We start from the raw sequence: 24,214 nt of genomic DNA on the forward strand, positions 1-24,214 counted from the left end.
ATTTCAGCTAAATAAAGCTGTACATTACAACCTGTGCAATTACCATATTTAAAATGACTCAAATATGAAATGTCACACTTTCCACAGTTTGATGGCAGAAGACATAATCATAAGGTTTTCACAAGTTTAATCCTGCATAGTGAAAAACTTTTTATATATATCATTTTGAAGCTTGTTTTCTTGCAAGGAGTTACGAAACTAAAATATATTTCAATATACAATAGTTAAAATTTATCGACTTTTGTCACTGAAAACAAGAGAAAATGTTCAAAAACAACAACGCAACAAAATAAACCCTGCAAAAATGTTTCACTTGAAAGTAGAGTTGCAAAAAAGAAGTTTTTTATATAAAAAAAAACGGAAATTTTGGCTTTTCACCAATTACAGCTAACCTATTTCACTTGAAGTTACTGTTATGAGTTTACCGGTTTGTAGTAACATATTTTACAACTAGCTAAAAAAATACATGATGTAGCAGCTAAGAGACAGATATTGGCCAATCCCAGCGGACACTGGACACCTATTGCATAGTGGTTCAGATACAATTTTAACCCTAGCTTACCGAGGCAAGGTGGGGGGGAGGGGCCTTGCAGGATCACTACCTCTATTTTGAAAATAAATTACATCGTTTCCTAGGATGTTCCCAATATTTCTGTACTACTTTTGTTCATAAAAACATAAATGGAATGTAATTAGGAGGCAACATGCACTTGGTGGGTATATCTTTGAATGAGTCTCATTCGAGACACTCATGCCAGTGACAGCATGAGTTTTAGTGAATGATGAAATATATGCCAGACACTCATGCAATAATTTGTTATTTATTTATTAATGATAGTAATTTTTGTAATTATTATAATTAATAAATAACTGCACACATATAATCAGCAAAGGAAGCAGTGATTCAATAATAAAATGGTTTCTTGAATTTTAGTGATGAAAAAAAAGTGTAGGTCCCCTGTACGTAACGTAAAAAAAAAGGTGTGATACAGTAAGTTGCTCGTATGGCACGGGTCAAAACTAAATGTGTAGTCCTGATGAGCACATTTGACCATGAAATTGACTTAAAATAACCTTTTACTTCCTTGTGTCTCAATTTAAATGTTGAAGTCATAAAATATGACACAAATGTTAATATAAAAATATTCCAAGTTTTGGGACAATTAAAAATCTTTACTGTTCACAACAAACATGCAGAAGTATACATATTACATGAATGTGTGTATATATCCTGTTTAATGGAGCTTTGAGGCGGAAGCGACACGTGGCTCTTGGAAACCAACCCTTTGAAGTAAACGGAACCTTTCGAACTGAAGCAACATACGCTGCAAGTGTCGCTTGCACTTGGCCTGTACAGTTTTCTCAGGGAACTTTCAGACCGAAGAAAAAAGAGACATGCGTCACTTGGAAGCAGACCCTCAGTAATATATTCAACCTTTTGAACCAAAGTACAACAAGCTAAATATGTCACTTGCATGTTGCTCGGACTATACTGTTTTCTCAATGGCATGCATAGTCCCGCTTTGGTATGTTGTTCTTACATGCACAGTGAATGTTTTGCTTTATACAGAAGGAGACTGCGTCGCTTGTCACCTGTGACTTCAGTCTGAAAGCTCTTTCAATGGCATGCAACATGTTGCCTCAGTCGTGTTTGTGCATATGTGGTGAGTGCTTGCTTATACACTGAAAGGGTCCATGTCACTTCACTTGTGACCCCCCCACCGTCATGTGTTGTTTCGGTCTGAATGCTCTCTATACTTTACAAGATTGTTAGCTACTTTATCAGAGATTAACATTTAATTTAGCCTGTAAATCACAGAGAACAAATTGAAAGTATTGTTGTAAAATCCTCAGTGGAGGCAGAGTGCTTCAGATCTCATTTCAAACTGTAGGTCTAGTCCAAATTAGCCAGATTTTTTTTTCTATTTTGCCACTTGTAGTCAATCGTATTTCCTTCTGCATTAGTTTTAGTGTCAGTGTTTCTGTAAAGGACCTTTGCACCCAGGGATTGAGAACTAATTTAAATCTAATTTTATATTTGATAGCAAATCTATACATAATTGAACTATTTATTATTCTTTATGATTGTTGTCATAGTTTATATATTAATATTTAATATTAATTAAGGCTGCATATTAATTTACATATATAGTTTAAAAGATGAGAAATGTATTTATGTGCGAAATTTGTGGGTTCAGGGCATCAACTTGTATGAAATACTGAGCTGTGGTTCTGAACAAAGGTTCAGAATCACTGCAAGAAGCAGCCCAAAAAAATATTTGGTTGGTCCGTGACCAGGTTTAGCGGCCATTTAACCAAATTATACATGATGTAGAAAGCGAGAATACAAATATATTTTACTGAACACAAAATTTAATGTAAAGAGATTTGATAGTAGATTTTCAAAAGGTAGAGCAGTATTATCCTTTTTGCTTCATGTAGGTACGTGTTCATGTGACACATTTAAATGTTGAAAATCATATACTATTAGATTCTATTAAAAATGTATGCCAAACTACTCTAGTTATATAAATATGTTTATACTACATAGATATACCAGGTTTTCGTAAATGATTGTCGGGGTTTCCACATTGTTGTAATCGATCTGGGTGAATGACACAGAACACAAATGCACGATATTGTTGAGAAACTAAGCAAGTTTTGTTCCTTATTTCCTTATTTCCCGATTCTGCCGCCAGGCGGCAGTTTTCCAAAATGGCAGATATTACTAGCGAAAAGGCGTTCTGTGTCCTTGAATATCACGCAACGATGTCCGTTACAGCTGTGCAACAACATTTTTGTGCGCGATATCGGAAAGATGCACCGTCAGGCAATTCGATTAGGTGGTATGCAGAGTTCAAAGAAAAAGGTTGCATTTGCAAAGGCAAAAGCAGTGGTCGACCATCAGTGTCGGAACATGATGTGGAGCGAGTTCGTGAAACCTATCTACGGAGCCCAAAGAAATCGAATCCTGCTGGATCCAAACTAAACATTCCGATAACAACATTATGGAGTGTTCTACGAAAATGGCTAAACATGAAACCATACTGCCTAAGTCTGTATCAAAAGCCAACAGGTAACGAATGTCGTGTACGGGAAACGTTCGCCAGCAATATGCAAAATCTCATGGCTGACGATGACAATTTCATCGGGAATTTCGTTTCCACTGACGAGGCGACATTCCACCTAAGTGGAAAGGTAAACACACACAATGTGCACATATGGGGAACGGAAAATCATCATCAGTTTGTTGAGTTGGTTCGGGACTCGCCTAAAGTGAATGTTTTTTGTGCTGTGTCACGAGAAAAGGTGTACGGTCCATTCTTCTTCATGGAGAAAACTGTTACGGGATTGACATTCCTGGATATGTGGAATGAGTGGCTATCCTCAAGTGGAAGAAGAGTCTAACACCTTCATCATGCAATTGGACGGAGCCACACCTCACTTCCACTGTGAAGTGCAATCATTGCTCAACAGAAAATTACCACAACGTTGGATTGGGCGGAGTGATGAGGATGAAAACCTTTGATCGTGGCCATCTTGTTCACCTGACGTTTCTCCTTGCGATTTTTTTTCTCTGGGGATATGTAAAAGATACCGTTTACCATTACCCACTACCATTGAGGAACTGAAAACACGCATAACGAATTCCATCAACAGTGTTACACGTGATATGCTATCCCGAGTGTAGCAAGAAATGGACTATCGCTTAAATATCTGCAGGATTTCGCGAGGCGAGCACATGGAACATTTGTGTCATAAAAACTTGGTGAGTTTTCTAACATTTTGCAAAAAATTGCATGTATCTATCTTTATTACGTAAAATACACTTCTCGTTTGTAACCCTGACAATCATTTACGAAAACCCTGTATTTAATAAGCCTACTGAAATATGAAGAAGACACTTGGAAAGAACCGCCCATTCAAAAAAGCCAGATTCTTTGAAAACACTGTTTATGTCTAGCTACGAATTTCATATTGTAAATTGTATTTTCTATTTAGAAATGACTGTGTATTTTACAGTAGGGAGATGAACTAAAACCATGGAACAGGAAAAATACTGCCAACTCCTGTATTTTCATTGATTTGAGACACCTTTGTTAAAAAAGCCGACCACTTCCAACTCTACTTTCAAGCAGGGCAGTCAAGGCTAAAATCAGGAGTATTAGCAATTCTGTAAATTTGTTCAGCTTTATAAGTGTGCACACAACAGTATTGTGAGCCTACTATGGGAAACAATAGCCCGTCTAGTTGGTTGCACGGTGCAACACCGAGTTGATTTCGAGTTCGTTGATTTGGAGTCAAGTAGTGTATTTGGTGTCTCACCATTTGCACTACCTTTCGGAACGGTGCAATGTGGTGTATGGTCACGTGGTGCGTGCTAACTAATCAAATGGCCGTTTAAAGCAGCAGACAGGCATTTGAATCTTCTGAACTTGGAACACCGCTTTCAATCTTGTTGGTTGCATGTAATTTCCTTGCACCACTCTGACACTGGATACACCTGCACTGCACAGTGTCAAAAAGTGCAGCAAACTAGACGGGGCTATTGAATCTGATTTACGGTATGACTGAAGATGACCAGATCCCTCTCCGATTTTCTTCATATTTGGCATACTTACTAATTGAGGCCTGCTAATGACAAATCTGAAGTTAAAATTTGTCGGAAACGTCTAGAAATTGCAAAATAATTGTGAACCAGCTAGCCCCACGAACCATTGACGTGTGGTTAGGTTAGGCAAAGATAGTTAAAATTTGGTGTCATGGTATTATCTGGGGTAAATGTCTGTTATATTGGAGACACATTAAAATCGGATATTTTGTGTTTCGGATGGTTCGTACTTACCAATTGTGTATTGCGGAACATAGTTGAAGGTGCCATTATGCTTTTTACACGAAAATAACTTCGATTTTTCACATTACGAGTAATTATTTTGGTTCCTTTCTTCCGTTGCGGAACATACAATATGGCACGCACAGCTGTGGATCATCGCACGTCGTGCTTGAGTTTTGTAGATTTGGATTTTCTTAACTGAAAAATACCTACTTTCGTGTTCATTATGTCATCATAAACCATTGACGGATAGCCCCAAAAACCATTCACAATAGCCCCACGAACTATTGACGGATAACCCAAAAATCATTCACGATAGTCCCACGAACCATTGACGGATAGCCCCAAAAACCATTCACGATAGACCCACGGACAATTTCCGGCAAGGTTAGGTTAGGTAAGCATAGTTAAAAAAACATTCTCATAAAAAAGGCAAGTTTGGAAACACTGGCGAGACCGCGTAACTTTTGACGCTCGCGCCATCTGCAGGTACATAATGGAAACAACGGAATAATGTTGTTGCTTTGCACAAAATGCAAGTTTATTATATCAAAAGTGCTTATTTCTTGTTGTGCAGCATTCTACGGTGAGAAAATACCTCCACGAACTTTCAAAATGCTACAGAAACTAATTTCCGTTAAGTAGTTTCTTCTGTAAAAATGAAGAACTGTGTCTCTGATATAACAAGACATTTACCGTATCAGGAATATATATATATTTGCTTGTGAAACAAAAAAATGGTACATGTTTACTATCCGTCGGACAGATTTCTTCATTTCTACACAAGAAACTACTTACCGTAATAAGTTCCTGTAGTATTGTCTAACATCGGGAAGGTGTTTTGTGCGAAATTCAGGTAAGTTTTCCGTATCCTGGAAACGGATTTCTTCAAATTTAAAAGTTTGGGGCTCATTTGGGGGCAGGTGACTCTGGCCAATTTCTAACATGCCTTTAACAGGGAGTCTATAGGAAAAGCCGAGGAGCCGGAATGGAGTGTAGGCGGGGCCACGTTAGCGGTTGGGGGCAGTAAGTCAATTACCCCAGGGGCGGAGCCTGGAATTGGTGGGAAATTTCGAAAGAAAATAATTTTTTGTTTAAATTTTGCACTGATTCCGGGATGGATAGTCCCAAAAACCAATAACGGAATGTTCTGCGAAGCAGATAGGTAAGTACGAATGGCAAAAATTGACGAAACTCAGAAGTTATAGGTGTCCGACGGATAGTAAACTTTTACCCAAAAAATTTCGCAAAAATCGACTATTTCCATTCCAAAAACTAACGCCTTATTTTAGCTTATTTTGCAATTTCTAGACTTTTTCCGACAACTTCAGATTCGTGATTAGGAGGCCTCAATTAGTGAGTATGCCAAATATGAAGAAAATCGGAGAGGGGTCCGGTCATCTGCAGTCGTTCCCTGATTTACAATTCTCCCTTCACAACTAAAAACAAACACTATGTTGTGAAGCATGCCGAGACCTGTCATATGAAATGAAAACAGAGTATTTCTCGAGGGAGTACATGCTGTCACCAGCCCTTGTAGTTATTCATAGTATACACTTAAAAAAAAGTGTTACCAAAATAATAATTAAAAAAATTAACAAATTGGTTTTCCTAGTGAAAAGGCGCCAAAGTCACAGACTAAAATCAAGGGCCAAAAAGTTTGCATCTTCCGATGCACTGGTAAATAGGCTGTTAGACACTGACAAAGATTAGGTGGTAGAGCATCCTCAGGTTGAAACTTGCCCACTAAATAAAGGTAAACACACATCAATGCATGACACAGAGGGTGTGTGCCTCTGTTCAGCTTATGCAGAAATGTACTCACGTTATTTGACCAATTTTGTCTTTCCACAATGGAATAGATTACTGTTGTGTATGTGGCAACTGGAAGATTATTAAAAGGACATAGCATTTTTTCTAAGCTTGGTTCCTTGTGCAATGATAATAACCAACATATCATTGCCGCCAAGTCATTCTTTACATGTAAACTGCAAGCATTGAACGCACCATTCTTCATGTTTACCAATAACCTGAATCAGAATTTAGATTTTAACATTCATAATATTGCAAATAAACATCCAAAGGCAATTAATTATTCCTCTACTTACCTAAGAAGCTACTGCAGACAGGCTGTTTGGCCACGGATCATGTCATGAACCTTGTCCTTCGAATTTTACCTGCGTATATAATTATCCGATTTCGCATCTTCTGTTTAACCCTACACTCAACCTAATTATCGCATTATCAACGAATATATGTGAAGGCACAAGGAATAGAAATTCTACTTCGCGTCACACAACACAAACCATCAACCTCCTTCCATCAATTGCACTACAAATGGCGTCACCAACGAGTTTTGGCGCACAATTCAAAATGGAGCATTTGCTAAACTTTAATGGCTATTTAATACACTGACTAAACATGCAAGCAAACCAGAAATTTTGAATAAATAATTAATGTTTAACAAATTTACCTCTGTCCTAGTAAATATTATTTTAGTGCATTACTGTATTTTTAATTTTTATCTTTGGAAGACGTTGCCATTACGTCACAATCAACAACAGAGCAAAATTACAGCGATGTAGCAAAATACAGCGGCAGCGCCCCTTGCGGGCGGTAACAAGAGAACAACAGCTACAAAGACCTTGAAAATAGACAACTTGATGGCGCTAATGACTGAAACTGCAGGAGTATATAAAATCTATGATAAAATCACAGACTTTGCACTATATAAAATAGTTAAATTTAATTTGTACGTGTATAAACATATACAATTAAATTTAATAAAGTTGTATTGTTAACAAAATAGAACATGTAAGTGTGGGACCGATCATGCTGTATAACAGAGATAGACCATTCTCTTTGATTCGGAAATTCTATCTCTGGTTAAGAGAGAAAGATGGCTGCGATTCTGAGAGCAAAGAAACATTTTGGTCCTGTAATTCGGTATTCAGATCGCGAATCATTCTCTTGAACTAGTAACAGCATATTTAATTTTTGTTACATAATGGTGAGTAGTATTTTTATTCGCATGTATTGGTTGTATAGGCAATCTCTTCATTACTGAGCACGGACTTCGTTTCGGATATGCGTAATTATTGACTATAGAGAAGTATCCCCAATCTAGTTATTAATAAATTGACATGTCTTTAGTGACTCCGCACTGTTATACTGCAGTATCATAGAATAACTTGGGACAGTCTAAATTACAATACTCTGAAGAACTGTAATGTACAAGACAAGTGTTTTCAACGCGGAGGAAGGCATCCGCTTTCGCACTTCCCAAATTGACATGTTGCAAACCTCGTAGTTCTAGAAAGCAGCAACACGACATACTAAGTCGTCAGTGTTTCAAACTATATTATGTACAGGTTTTATCTCTAACGTGTATAAGTCTGGGGAAATCTAGAGCTTTTTATTTTTGTTTATTTATTTTGAACAATGTTGACATCTCTATTCCCTTGAATTACAAGTAGTACGATTTAACAATACCCCCAATTTCGTTCATATTTCGCATACTCAATAATTTAGGGCTCCTAATCACGAATCTGCAGTTAAATTTTGTGAAACTTGCAAAATAAGGGTGTCCGTGATCGCAACCGACAATACACGATTGCTCATTATTTATCACAAGATTTTGCGTTTCGAATGCTTAAAGAACGAAATATTTATATTCCTGATATTACTATGATCCCAAATTTTATCTGTTTACCTAACCTAACCTTACTGTGCATGGTTCGTGGGGCTATCCCTGAATGGTTCGTGGGGCTATCCGTGAATGGGTTGTTTAGTTTAGTTTAGTTTAGTTTATTTGCGTCCAAGGACTACCGGTGTGTACAAATTACAGTACATGGTAATATAGGACATGTCAATACTTACATTACAATACAATACTACATTAATAGATTTTACAAATACAAAATATATAGCCAAAAATTGTAAAAAATTAGGTCTTACTCTCGTATTATGTCAAAATCACAAAAAAAATATAACATGAGAAGATATAGAACATTGCAGCCTACTTCTAGGTGATACTAATTATCCACTTTCATTTGACATTTAATTTTACAAGAAAAATATGTGATTATACTGCATTATGTACATTTGTCTTATGTAAAAGTTGCTTCCATGTATTCAGCTATAGAATAAAAAACATGCTTCAGAAGCATTGATTTTATCTTGTGCTTGAATATCATCAATTTTTGTTCTTTCCTCACATCTTGTGGTAGTTTATTGTAGAGGTCTATTGAAGAGTTTAAGGGACCTTTCTTACATAAGTTAAGGCGGCAGTGTTTTATGTGAAGTTTGTCTTTATTTCTTGTGTTTAGGCCATGTATTTCCTCATTTGTGGCAAAGTTGGAAATATTTTGCTTAACATAAATTAAGCATTCATAAATGTATATGCAGGGAAGAGTTAACACATTAAGTTTACGGAAAAGAGTTCTACATGAATAAGTTTTCTTTACTCCAGTTATGATTCTTATAGCTCTTTTTTGAAGCATAAAAAGGACATTGGAGTGGCCCTTGTTACCCCAAACCATAATCCCGTATCTTAGTACAGCATCAAAGTTTGCCATGTAAAGGCACTTGACAGTTTGGGTGCTTGAGATGTCTACCATTTCTCGAAGGGCATAGCACACACTACTTAATTTTGATTGTAGCGTGTTTATGTGTTCTGTATAGCTAAGGTGTTCATCCCGAATGATACCCAGAAATTTTGAATTTTTTTTAGGCTCTAGTTGTGTATTCCCAGATATTAGATTGAGGCTTATTTGGTTTCTGGTTTGGATTGTAGAAAATGTAATGTAATTTGTTTTTTTGCTGTTGAGGAGTAGATTATTATTTAAAAACCAGTCATCTAATTTGTTTAATACGTTATTAGCCTTAGATTGTAGAGCATCTTTGGAAGTGTCTGTTACTATAATATTTGTATCATCAGCATATAATATTGCATTTGCCTCGGGTATAACATTTGGTAAATCATTTATGTACATAAGAAACAAAAGAGGGCCAAGAATACTTCCCTGAGGCACCCCACATGTTACACTTTTCATGGTGGAGTGCTGATGTGTTACATATCCTTTTGCTGTGGTGTGAGCGATTTCTATAATTTGCTTTCTATTGGTAAGGTAAGATTGAAACCACTTTTGTGGTAGTCCACGAATACCAAGTTTTTGAAGTTTCCACAGCAATATCTCGTGATTTACAGAATCGAAAGCTTTTGATAGGTCACAAAAGACTCCTACCGTGTGATTACAATTATTCAGCGATTGTGTGACACATTCTACTAAGTCTGCTAATGCTGTTTTCGTGCTTCGTTCAGACCTAAAACCATGCTGCGACACGCTTAAGATTGAGTGTTTACTACAGAAATTTTCTACTCTCATCATTATTGCATGTTCAATAATTTTTGAGAAGACTGAGAGTTGCGAAATGGGCCTGTAATTTGATAAATCCTTTGGGTCATTTTTCTTCAGTAATGGTTTAACAACAGCTATCTTTAGCCTGTCTGGGAAAATACCCTGTTCAATGGAATTGTTTATTATATGTAGTAATGGTTGACATAGGGAACTATAACATTTCTTAATTAGGAAGTCTGGTATTTCATCAATGCCCGAAGATCGTTTGTTTTTTATACGCCTGAAAATTATCTTTAATTCCTGTTCAGTAATGGGGGAAATGAACAAGGACTTGTCATTTACTGTTATGTGTGTAGAACATTCTTCTGGAGCAGCCATAAGCCCATTCCTTTTATTTGGAACTGCATTTACAAAATACTCATTGAAAGCATTCGCAACATTAGGGGGATGTTGGACTTCTTTTCCATTAATGCATATCACCATATTATTATGTAAAGATTGGTGTTTTGTTGATGCATTTCTTATAATTTCCCACATTGTTTTACATTTATTGTTTGAATTATTGATTTTACGGTCATTATGATTAATTTTTGATTGGTGGAGTACATTTTTATATATTTGCTTATACCTCTTGTAATATTTCAGAAAAGATGGATTGGGATTCACCTTACTTTCAGAGTGGAGCATTTTTAGTTTTCTACTTGAGATTCTGATTCCGTTTGTGACCCATGGTTTACACTCAGTGGATATGATAACTTGTTTAGGTGGAAAACATTCATTGTGTAACAAGATAATTTTGTTCAGAAAGAGATTAAATTTTTCGTTTGTGGAAGGTAAATTATAAATATCTTCCCAATTTTCGCTGTTTAGTTTTCCAATAAACATGAGTATAGAACCTTCATCATATTTACGTTTCTGCATTTTTAGTGGCTTTCTATGATATTCAGTAGCTTCTCTTTTACATGTGAGACATAAAAATTGTGCTTCATGGTCGGAGAAGTGGACTGATATGTTTTCACATTGAAACTCTTTTGAGTGTACACTTATTAACATGTGGTCTATGAGGGAGAGTGTGTCTTTCGTTATGCGCGTGGGTGTAGTTATAATTTGCTTTAGGCCAAAAGTGTTTATTGTGGCTTCAAAGTGCAGTTTCCGTCCTGTATTTTTTAGAAAATCAATGTTTAGGTCCCCACATACCACAATTTCACATGTATAACTTTTTAATTCATCTAACAATACTGACAGATTTTTTATGAATATTGTATAGTCTGCATCAGGTGTTCTGTAGCAACATACTATTATTAAATTATACTGTGCAAGACGTACAACACTAACTTCAAAATGTTTTTCTATAGGTTTCACAGTTTTGGGGACAATTTGTTTGGCAATTATATCATTTTTTGTAAATATGCCTGTTCCCCCTCGTTTTATTAGAGACCTTGATGAGAAACTAGCTAGGTGGAAATTAGGAATTTGAAGGTAAGTAATTTCATCTTTTGACAGCCAGTGCTCAGTAACACACAGTACATGTGCATCTAAACATTCATCGGTTAGGAATATTTCTAAATCTAACACTTTGCCTGTAATACCTTGAATGTTTAGATGCACAATATTGCATTGTATAACTCTCTTCTTCATTTGAGAGAAACTATTGGTTGTAAGACCCTGTTCCTTAGGTTTAACATTTACAATATTTGTTGCATTTTTACATTTTGCAATAAAAAATCATCTTTAAATTTGCCCGGAACACTCCTTATTCTATCGGATGTTCGTGCAGTTGGTTCTTTTTGTTTTACATTAACTCTTTTGTCATTTTCCACTTCCTTGTCTTTTTCATCTTTTCTCATTTCACTGTAATGTTCATTTTCTTCACTACCTTTTTCATCACTTACCATTTTACTGCATTTTTCACCATTCATCACAAGACAGACTTTTCCGCTATTTACCACATCACTATATTTCTTTCCATTTACCACTTCACTTTCCTGATTATTTATGGGGTGCCATTTCAGTTCAATAGGATTGCACTTTCTTCTTTGGTTTATAATGTATTCAGTTATCACCGTACCTATTGCTTTTGACACCTTTTCTTTTCCAGATCGGTTCAGATGCATGCCGTGATTTGTGAAATTGTTTCTCTCTAGCCTGCTTACATCAACAATATCGACATTACTAAAGTTTTTACACAGGTGTCTGATATTCTTGTTTGTCTCTTTTATGGCCACATTAACACAAGATTCTGGTATGAGATCGTATCTCGTTGGTATATTAACTACGATCACTTTAGAGTTTCTTATTTCAGGTAGTTTCTTTTCCAATGTATATATCACATCGTGACCTTCATTGCATGCTACATTGTTTGCACCTGCCATTAGTACTACACAGCTGCTGATTTCTTTGTTTTGAGGTTTTAGGCTACTTACAACCTGCCCAATTTTTGCACCTGGCTTGACAATACCTAACACTGAAACATTGCCTAGCTGACTCTTCACTTTTTCTGCCATTCCTCTACCATGACTATCAGCATAGATGAGCACTTCTGGTTGACTAACACTCGATTCTTCTATTTTCGAGATGTTTGTGGTTGTGTTTTTTGACTTCACATTTCTTCTGTACGTTCTCGAATTAGTTTCTGGGTGTATTTCTTCAGTCTGGAAATCTTGTAGTGTAGAAAATCTGTTTTTACTTTCGAAATGTATGCTATCGATGTGATGTTTTTTCTTTGTTGATTTCCTAACCACTTGAGTCCATGAGGATGTAGTATTTGTTATTTCCTTTGCCTTTTCTATAGTTTCTAGTCTGTTTTTCAGGGCTTCATTTTCATTTTTTAACTCCTTTATATCACTTTGCAGTAGATTCACTACCAGCAAAAGATTCGCGAGTTCCTCATTTTCAACACTTTTTTCTCCGTTTTCACATTGCGGACAGAACCATTCACTGTTTTGGTCGATTTCTTCATCGGCATTCAGGTTGCCGCACTTAAAGTGTAACCATTCGTCACACATGTCGCACAGAATTCCATTTTTTACAGATCTTTTACACTTTGCACATTTATCATCATATTTTGTCTTCAATTTGAGAGGAACTGATAAAAGCACGTCTTCGCTCGTTGGCGCCATCTTGGCGTGCATGGTTCGTAGGGCTACCTGTGCGACCAGGCACCATAAAAAAATGTCAGTTTCGTAGCACTTGAGCGACAAATTTTAACCACAGAATCATGATCAAGTGTCCTAAATTAGTGAGTATGCAAAACATGAATGAATGCCCCCGTATTATTAATATTTGCCCAACTGAAACTGACTAAAAAATGGCTTTTTTCAAAGCAAAACGTACGAAAAAATTGACATGTCCTCCCTTCAAAGATGCCATCTTCCTCACAAACAACTGAACGCTCCCTACACTGTTGCCAGACTTCCTCCACACCACTTAAACAACTGTACCACATTAACATGTTTCTGTTCTGCCATTCTTCCACGCTGAATGCACTCTAACCATGCAACAGTGTGGCAACGCTTTAGACAATGTAACGAATTGCGATATGAAAGAAATTGGGAAAGTGTCCGGTATTGTAAAATCATACTTTTCAAGTTCAGTTTAGGAGCACTAAGAACCTGCTTAATGGCATGTTAAAACACAACAGGGCCCAAGTTCCTTTTGTTTTACGATTTTATCGTGCTACAATTGCAATTTTAACATGGTTCAATGTCGATTTAGTTCTGTTAACACATAGGCTACTGCAGAGTTTTAGTGATTACTTAAGATTTTGTTCAATATATGCTTTCGTAGTTATGTTAGGCAAGCCAGGTTTGGTCCTCTTAGCATTAACATAAAGGCCCAAGTTCCTTTTGTTTTATTGCGATTTTATTATGCTAGAAATGCAATTTTAACATGGTTAACACATACTGCAGAGTATTAGCGATTACTTAAGATTTGTTCAATATATGCTTTTGTAGTTACGTTAGGCAGGTCAGGATTGGTTCTCTTAGCATTAAAATAAAGTCCCCAAATTCATGTTACTAAGGTTCCAATTTACTTCTACATTCATTCAAACTACTCTACGATACTTACAGTCGCCTGTCAACGGAAAAAACATTGTTCGTTAGATGTGTGCATACTTGCAAAAGGTATTTGTTATGTTTTTTTTCTAATATATCTATTTTTCGAAACAGTGCTCATTATTTTAAGGAAGGTTCAAGTTTTGTGTGACGATGATTTCCAAAATTCTACAATAATTAGTATTTCTGCTGGGAGAATTTGAAAAAAAAATCATAAAACAACCGGAACTGTTACCCTTACAGTCGCTTGTCAACGAAAAATACATTGTCCATGGGAAGCGCAGTAAGAGGATTATATTGGTTGTGACTCCGTACGCCAGAACAGTCTTCACTGTGTTGTCTGAGGAAATAACAATAAGGTTCTTCTTTTCTGCTGTGGTAAAATTTGGTGAAGGGTCTTCGTTGAACGGGTCCCTGATCCAGTTGTGCTGTGTGTCCTGTGGAAACTATGTTTCGAAGTGGAGATGAAGTTCTGGCAAGCGTTCCACAAACACACATTTGATTGTACTTGTATTTCTTTAACATGCTCAATGTAGGAAAGCAATCGCCAATAATTTTATCTTTGGTATTTCTATTCCAAAGCAGTAACTTCCTTTTGAAGGTGCATTGACGTCGTTGTTCATTATCAACATTAGTTCCGATCAAACCAAAATCCAAATGCCTTTCAACATATTTCGTGCACTTCAGTTTTGGTTTGTCTGAAATACTGAGTTCTGCATAATCCAGTTCAAGCTTCTTGTACATACCTGGATACTTATCCACTGGGACACTACTTTCATTCACGAATGAAAAACAAACATGTGAACCTTGCTGCACTTGGTGACAGTAATCCTGCTTATATTTTTAACAACCACTTGAATTTTAAAAAAAGTAAGTTGTTGCCAGAATTCTCCTCTTCCTACATGTTCCGTTCTTGTCAAGGTTGTAGAATTGATTAATTGATTTGATGTATTTTACTTCCCTTTTTTGACACTTTTGACTAATCTCGAAGATAAGGATGAGTGAGATTATATGACTGAAACTAGTAAAAGGACACTCACAAAGAAACAAATGCCCAGGCCAGGATTCAAACCCAGAACCTCTGGCATCGTAGCATGCTGTGCTAACCCCACCGACATGCATATTCACTCAAGGCTGTACGAAGAAACATGCCTATTACTAAGTGAATTGTGCATAGTTTGTTTTGGATATAAATATTTAAACATGTTAATAAATTTAAGACTTTTAGGGAAAAGAAAGGAATATTTTATTCAGAAGTTCTCTTGTTTCTCCTGCAAAACTTTGGCACCTCACCAGGGAGACACCCCTCACAGTTTGAATGCTACTGATTTAGTCAATAAGTCTATGCTGTGTCTAGTAAGCTTTCATACCTATAGTTTTTTGTTGTGTTAATTGAAAATACAAAAGGTGTTTAAAATGATTTTATATTATATTTGTGGAGCACAGATGAAACTGTCCCAGAGTTTTTCGGGATAGCTTTGAGGAACATGCAATTTTTGTTGTCCTAAAATGGATTTAAAAAAAAAAAAATCATTAAAAATTGGAGAAGCAAAATGGCATGCTCCCCTTTTCAGGATATGTAGTACCCTTAGATATACAACTCCTGTAATATTTTTAGAATTTTTGAGATAAACAATTTTAAAAGAAATGTTTATTTTTTAATTGCTGTTCCAATGTTGGTTTTGGAGATATTATTTGTTTATGATATGTAGAAACACAAATACTTCAAAACCAAAAAAAAACATTCATCCATTTATCTCTTATTTGTTGAGAAGATGTTGCAATTTAAGAAATTTGACAGATCCAAAACGGCTGCTGCATGGTCAACTTTGAACAGCTATATCTCGAGTGAAAATTAAAATAAAAAAAATACGTATTTCTCAGATTGTCTCACAGTTTCACATATTAAAATTTCAGGAAGATTCGAGACTATGATTTCCCCATTTTCATTTTCACCGCCTGTCTTGAGATGGATTCGGCCAGGAATATAGTATAATAAACATATCACTAGAAGTACAAAAAGTAAATTTTAAAAATTAAAATGCTATGAAATATGTCTGAAAAGGAAGGGCGAGCGCCCTGCTCACTGGTGTGACTCATCTGATCCAAGGTTAACTTAGTGTAACTCTTATTCATTTCTCAATCCCTGAACAGCCCAGGTTCATTCTAAAATTTGGATTATTTTTAAGACATGTCTCGACATTAGTATTTTATTATATTTATTATCCTTATTTCTACTTATAATATTTTTGTTCCTGTTGCAATACTGGGTAACCAAAGCCCATCCTGACACTACAAAATTTGATCACTTCATCGGCGATATGGTCCTATATTTTTTTCCTTGGCCATCTGGCATCCTCAGAACATGTTGAATCCACTTTATCTGATGTTTTTAAATTTCTTCCACCATTGTTTCAATCTTCCATTTATTTCTGATTTCTTCACTTCTAATTTTGTCTCATGGGGTTACTCCACTTCATCATCATTCTTCGCTGTTTTTTGCCTCTGGCTGGGTAGGCATAGAAGTCAAGCGTCTCCATTTTCTTCTGGTCTTCCACCACTCTTTCCATGGTGTTTCAATCTTGTCCTCTTCTCCTAACACTCTCCACTATCTTGTCCTTCCACCAACATCTTGGGTCCCCTTTGTGCATTTGTGCATTATAAACTCTTACTGGCAGTCTTTCTGCAGCCATCCTCTTCATGTGGCTGATCTATTCTGTCCTGAAGCTTCACAACCCCCACTGTCTGTCGGATCTCCTCATTCCTTAGTCTTCCCCAATATACTCCTTAGAAATTTCATCTCCACTGCCTGCATCTTTCTTTTGTCTCTCTCTGTCATTGTCTAAGTCTCTGCTCCATACATAATTATTGGCACATAGTAGGTCTTGTTTATTACTTACCTTCTTGTATTTCATAGATACATCCCTGTTTCATATTAATCTTCGAACGCTTGGAGAGTCCACCACCCATTTGTCTGTTTTTGTTTACTTCCTCATCTCTTCTTCCACTTCTCCCAATTATGCTTCCTAGATATTTGAAGGTCTCCACTACCCTTAACTCTTCCGTGTCCATCTTTATTCCTGGTTCATTTCTGGCGCTGTTTCTTGTTGTTTTTAGCACCTCACTGTTTTCTGCACTGAATTTCTTTCCTGCTCTTGTTATTTCCTCATTGAACTATCAAGCTGTCTGTACTTCTTCGTCCCTGTTTCCCCATATTACTATATCATCAGCAAACAACAGGGCCTTCATCTCTTCCTCTCCTATCTTCTTCCCCACCTCTTCGTTAATTGCGTCCATTGTAATTATGAAGAGCAGTGGGGAAAGAGCACTTCCATGTTTTAGTCCACTACTTATACTGAACCACTCTGTTCTTCCCACTAGTGTCTTCACACAGCTCTGGTTGGCCTTGTATATGCTCTGCACTCTACACACTATCTTTTCCTCAACTCCTTTCTCTTAGAACCTTCCAAATATTTGTTCTGTCCATGCTATTGTATGCCTTTATTTTTACATTCCTTTCTGTCCCCCTTCTTGAATATGGGAACTATTAGTCCCTTCATCCAATCTCTTGGCACTTCGCTCTCTTGCCACAGCTATCACTACTCTGCACAGCCACTGTACGCCAATCACTCCTGCGCCTAGCATTATTTCCACTGACAACTGTCTCCTCTTTATCTTCTCCTTTCTCTCACTAATCCCATCTACATTTTCTTATAGAACTTTGGCCTATTCTTCCATCCACTCTCTTCTTTCCTCCTTTACTACTGTTCTTGCCTCTTTCTTCTTTTCCATGTACTCTTTTTGTTCATTTTGTTATTTAACTTTAAAAAAAATTCTAAATTCATCATTTTTATTTTTCACTGCCTTTCCAGTTCATTCGTTCCACCATGGTGTTTCTTTCTTTTCTTCCTTTCGTCAACAGGATGAAAAAAGCAGTCTGCTTAAAGACCACAAAAATTTATTCTTTTTTTATTCTGTTGACGAAGAGTCCAACATTTGCTACCATATAGTAGAGGAGATTTCGAAATTATGTCATGGTATATCTTGAATTTCTTCTCTCATTTGTTTTCCACAATTACTCTTCAAAATTCCATTTAATCTATTGTACTTTAATAAAACTTTCTCAACCCTTTTTTTTTTGTTAAAGTGAAATATGAAGTCTCTTACCTGTTTGGTTATTTTATCGTGTATTATTTTCACTGTAGAAAATTTTTTTACCATTTGTTTATTATTTTTTGTAATGTTCATTATAATTTTTCAGTCCAACAACAAGCAGTTCAATGATACCCCTTCCATGCCAATGGTGGAGAGTTCCACTTCTGGTGAGGGTAAGGGTAGCTCTGGAGGACAGCAGAGTAACGAGGCCGGTGGAGGGACAGAAGGGGAGGAGCAAGAAGAACCATCGTCCTCCTCCTCTCAGGTTAGTACTATAATACTCTTTTACAGGTTTCGCCAAGGTACAATGTCCTTTGTTTTACCAATCTGAGAGAAAACCACAGCCATAAATCTAGGGGTGTAGAGCACACCGACAAAGGAGGGCTAGTTTGGAGTTGCCAAGCACCTTGCCACTCCCACCCCTAAAACAGGACAGGGAGAGTGTGGTGCAGGTGGACATTCTTCCCTTGCTCCCTTGAGCATTTTTTCGAGAGTGGCGAGTGATTAGGTTCAGTCCCTTTGTTTTTTTTAACGTTGTTGTCTTCATCCCTCCCTCATGTACATGCAGCTGAGCGACGAAGTGACCATGCCCAGAGGAGGGTTGGCTGCTGATAGAGGGGAGAAAAGATGTGGGAATGCTTTCGACTGTCAAACATTGCATGCATTGTGGTTTCGGCAGGACACTTATTTGTGGCACAAATATTATCGGCCTATCTATGCGCAGAGTGGTATGCACTAGGGATGGCCAGATCCGGATCCTGGCGGATCCGAAATCCGGACCTGGTTGGTTCCGGATCCGGATCCTCGGATCCAGAATTTTCAGATCTGGATCCGGATCCGGTACTTTCGGATCCAGATCAAGTAATTTTCGGATCCGGATCCGTTTTGCCATCCCACATGCGCTTCTTTGGAAAGTAAGAATGTGTTTATAACATATTGTTACCTGCTAATATACATATCTATATATATAATATACATACATACACATATATATAGTGTGCGCGTGCGCGATTTGTAATTAATTAATACACTTACAAGGGAGGTCTAAGTCTATTCCTCCGATTTCCATGAAACTTCACAAAGGAAGAAATACGTGTTTTTGTGTTTCAGCTAAAAAAAAAACTGTTTTAGGGGGCAAAACCCCCCTCAAAGGTCAAGATGAAGACAAATTGAAGCGGGGATCTGACACGTGTGTGCCACTCCGATTTTCATGAAATTTGGCAGGTGCATGGAGGAGCCCAAAGGAAGAAGTACGTGTTTTTGAGTTTCAGCTAAAAAACTGTTTTAGGGGGCAACCCCCCCCCCCCCTCAAATGTCAAGATGAGGAGAAATTGAAGTGGGGATCTGACCCCGAAACCACGTAAATATGGCATAGGAAGAAACAGGGGGCATAGGGCCTCTCTATACACCTGTAAATTTCATGGAAATCGGAGGGGGACACAGGCGTCAGATGATCCCTACGTCAATTTGTCCTCATATTGACATTTGAGGCGGGTTTTGCCACGTAAAACAGTTTTTTAGCCGAAACAAAAAAAAACACATATTTCTTCCTTTGGGCCCTTCTATACACCTGCGACGTTTCATGAAAATCGGAGGGGGACACAGGGGTCAGATCCTTACTTCAATTTGTCCTCATTTTGACATTTGAAGGGAGGTTGCCCCCTAGAACAGATTTTTAGCGAAACAAAAAAACACGTATTTCTTCCTTTGGGCCCCTCTATAAATCTGCCAAGTTTCATGGAAATCGGAGGGTGACACAGGGGTCAAATGCCCACTTAAATTTGTCCTCATCTTGACATTGGAGGGGGGGTTGCCCCTAAAACATTTTTTTAGCCGAAACAAAAAACACGTATTTCTTCCTTTGGGCCCGTTTATACACACACCTGCCAAGTTTCATGGAAATCGGAGGGGGACACAAGGGTCAGATCCCCACTTCAATTTGTCCTCATTAGTGTTGCCCACGAGACGAGACTTTGGCCTGTCTCGTCTCGTGGAAATACTGTCTCGTCTCGAAAATATTCGTTTGTCTCATGACACATGGTCAATCTCGTCTCGTCTCGAATTTTTGAAAGCCTGTCCCGTCTCGTCCCGTGGGCAACACTAGTCCTCATCTTGACATTTGAGTGGGTTTTGCCACGTAAAACAGTTTTTTAGCTGAAACAAAAAAACACGTATTTCTTCCTTTGGGCCCCACTATACACCTGCCAATTTCATGGAAATCGGAGGGGGACACAGAGGTCAAATGCCCACTTAAATTTGTCCTCATATTGACATTTGAGGGGGGGTTGCCCCCTAAAACAGTTTTTTAGCCGAAAAAAAAAACACGTATTTCTTCCTTTGGGCCCGTTTATACACACACCTGCCAAGTATCATGGAAATCAGAGGGGGAGACAGGGGTCAGATCCTCACTTCAATTTGTCCTCATCTTGACATTTGAGGGATTTTTACCCCCTAAAACCGTTTCTTAGTTGAAACAAAAAAATCACGTATTTCTTCCATTGGACCCCACTATACACCTGCCAAGTTTCATGGTGGAAATCGGGGGGGGGGGGACACTTAGATAACCTCCCGTTAGTTTTACACTTTGTAATTATATAACACTGCATATATTATAATGTTTTATTTTAATTTGTAAAACTGTAACTAGAACAATTGTATAATTTTTGTATAACATTTCTATCTTGTTAAATGCGTTAAAGGTTTCATCCTGGAATGGAATGTCTTACATTTATGTGTGTTTCCATTTCCAATACATTCGAATGAATACATATTCGTTTCAATGGCATTTACAAAATCACCTCTGACATTTTATGTTAAACAAGTAAGATTATTTTTGTGCACGAGTGTGTTAGCCGATGCGTAGCAAAGTATTTTAGGAACAACACTTGAAAAAAATTATTGTAGGACAACTAATGAAAAATTTCTTTGTAATCGAAGATCATAATACCTTGTAAGGTGTGGTAATATTATAATGGGATTGAGATACGTAACTCTCGGATCTGGATCAAGATCCGAAACTTTCGGACCCGGATCCGGAACTTTTGGATCCGGATCCGTATCCGTTTGGCCATCCCTAGTATGCACAGCACACTTTCATGCCAGGGGTTCCAGGTCACAACCTGGGCATGGATGTTCTTTGTGAGTGTCCCTTCATCAATTTCATTCTATCATCACTCATCATCATCATCGCAATTACCCAGATATGGCAGAAAAGCGATTCTAAACAACAAGAATCTAATGAACACTGGAAGCCAGATGGCACCCTTGAACATAGTGTGTGTGTAGAAAAGCCGTGCAGATGGATCTTTACCTGAATGTCTGGGCACGATGGGTTGCTGTAGTAAACACCATAGCAGACAGAGCAGTGGACATTTCCAACTAGGACAGGGTTCCCACACACCTGGAAATCTCGGGGAATTTCAAAAAAATAAAACTCGCAGGGAAAATTATTGATCATTAAATCCCAATGAAGTACATCTTAAAGGCTAGAATATGCTCTGCCTGTTGATAGTAATAATTAAAACTACTAATTACAACTTGCTTCACACAAGCTACGTACTTAAGATATAGGCTTGAGATATATGTTTATTTTGCATCAAGGTGGATTGATTAATGAAATCACTGATTTAAATCATTTTGAAGAAGTAATTTATAGAATAATGTACATAACGATTTTGTAAGTGTCAGAATCACTTTTGGTGAAAGTACATTAATCTCGTAATAATTTAATGGTCTTCATTAGTCTCTACAAAAGGAAAAGAAAGGAATCAAAGTAAGAGGGTCATTCAAAAAGTAAGTTTTCCTATGTTGTAATATTTTTATTTGGTAATATATACATGCAAACTCTACATGTCTACATAAGTACGTACATACCTGTACTACTTTTCCACATAATCGCCTTGCACATTGAGGCATTTGTCCAAATTCCTGTCTTCGAAACTTAGGCTCCTGACGACGCTCATCTTTTATATGCTGTCACTTCCCTTAAAGTCTCCCTTCTCTGTCCGTCCTTTCTTTGTCCCACGAGTTCTGTGTTCTACTCAATATATCTTCACTCAGGTAATCTATCAAGTCGTCTACTTGTTTTATCTTCGCTGCCGCTACAGCTCTCTCTATTCTCAAAGGCAATATTTGTACAGCTTGTTGAACCAGTTCTTCTTCGCTGCATCCTTCCATCAGATTTTTAAAACTTCCTAACGTCTCCCATGTATGTTCTAGGCTGTCTATTTTGGACCAATCTACATATTTCCTCTTTAAAGCTTGTAACTGCCTTTCTTTTATGTCCTCACTTCAGTAATAATTTATGAATTTTCTGCTAAATTCCTTGAAATTTCTGAACTTGTGCTGATTTCGTTGATATCCTGCTGCAGACTGCTCGAAACATGTTTCTATGAGGCTTAGGATCATGTGTTCTGGAATCCTCATGAGTCGGACATTTGTAGTGAGTTCCTTCAGCAATTTCTTTGGGCCCTTCTCCGGTATATTCCCGTTAAAATTTGGTAGGCACTGCAATTCTTGGAGTCTAGGTATTCTATAGTTTTATACTTTTAACTCCCTTGGTATTCCTTATCTAAGAATCTTTTGCTATTGCTTCCATCTTCACTGCTCTTCCCATTTCTCTTCCTTCGTTGAGTGATATTCCTCCTCTTCTGTTGTAGATTCATTGCTTGTACTCTCATCCTTTATTCCTTTATCACTTTCTTGAAATGAGTCATCTTGGTCACTGTTTTGAAAACTAAGTGAACTAAACTTTTCTTGAGTCAATAACTTTACCAAATTCTTCTCCAGTGTTTCCACTTATCTTTCTATGTTATTTGTTCTGAAAGTTGTATCATTCAATTGTGCCCTGTTTTCATTCGCCATTCTATCTATTTCCTTTTCCCTTTTGTTTAGTTTGGAGGTATTTTCGACAATTTCCTTCTCAAGACGGAGTGTTTTCTTGGTGTTTGCTTCCAATTCGTCCTGGACTTCGCAACTCTGTCGTGTGTTTTCCTCTCTAAATCACAACACCTCCTTTTCAATTCTATTATTTATATCGAGACTTTCCTTTTCTAATATCAACATCGTTTCCCCTATCTTGTTTTCTACTTCATCAATTTTGAAACATTACACTTCTATCTAACATTTATTTTCCATGGTTTTCCTTTCCAAAGTGATTGTTTTTCTTTTTGGTTACATCCAATTTTTCATGGACTTCTTCAAGAAGTTGTTTACTTTCCTTTCTGAGTTTTGCCACTTCGTCTTCGATCATCAGGTTTGTTTCATTAATTCTCTTCTTCAAAACTTTTTTGTTTTCTTCACAGGCATTAGCTATTCTTATGTACATTTCTTTACTTTCTCTTCTTCCTTCTTCTATCATATCTTTTAGTTTCTTATTACTTTCTTCGAATTTTCCTTCTAATCTCATATTATTCTCCTCGATTTTTCGATTACTCTCTTCAAACATTTCCTTTAATTCCCTGTTATCCACTTTTATTTCTCTGTTATTTCCAGTTATCTGCATTGACAGAATTTGGAACATTTCCATCCAGTTAATTTCTTCTGTCTTTTGTTTTTCCTTAATTTTTCTTTAATCTAGCTTTCTTACAACTCTTACATGTATAACCTTCTCCTCTTTCACTTAACCCTATGTATTTCCCCTTTTGCTTCCTTTGTTTCCTTCCTCTCCACAACAACTGAATATTTCCTTTTCCTTTCTGACTTCCTTCATTGTATCTTCCATATTCTCATTTCCAACTTTACCCATTTCCTCCATTTTCAATTATTTTTTCTCGCTTCGCTGTCTGGTTCACAAATCTTTAGCCACGAAC

General features: G+C 37.1%; 2 protein-coding genes across 5 annotated transcripts in view; one reads left to right on the forward strand and one right to left on the reverse strand.

Annotated features, from left to right (window-relative positions):
* vtd (RAD21 cohesin complex component verthandi) overlaps positions 1-7,405 on the reverse strand; it is a 41,627-nt gene extending 34,222 nt beyond the window's left edge. For 2 of the 3 annotated variants that reach the window (XM_083133854.1, XM_083133852.1), the window contains exon 1: positions 6,943-7,171. The gene's annotated coding sequence lies outside the window, so the exon portion shown is untranslated. Of the gene's footprint in view, positions 1-6,942; positions 7,172-7,307 lie in introns of those variants that run through there. The other variant, XM_083133853.1, reaches the window with a different exon arrangement.
* A 311-nt stretch (positions 7,406-7,716) lies between these two features.
* Positions 7,717-24,214, forward strand: part of LOC145997170 (F-box only protein 9) — a 59,455-nt gene continuing 42,957 nt past the window's right edge. For both annotated transcript variants that reach the window (XM_083133855.1, XM_083133856.1), the window contains exons 1-2: positions 7,717-7,844; positions 18,511-18,669. In XM_083133855.1, the coding sequence (XP_082989981.1) occupies positions 7,842-7,844; positions 18,511-18,669 (162 nt within the window). In that variant the 5' untranslated portion in view covers positions 7,717-7,841. The remainder of the gene's footprint in view (positions 7,845-18,510; positions 18,670-24,214) is intronic.

Source organism: Lepisma saccharinum, chromosome 13, assembly GCF_977018435.1.
Source record: "Lepisma saccharinum chromosome 13, izLepSacc3.1, whole genome shotgun sequence".
Lineage (NCBI taxonomy): Eukaryota > Metazoa > Arthropoda > Insecta > Zygentoma > Lepismatidae > Lepisma > Lepisma saccharinum.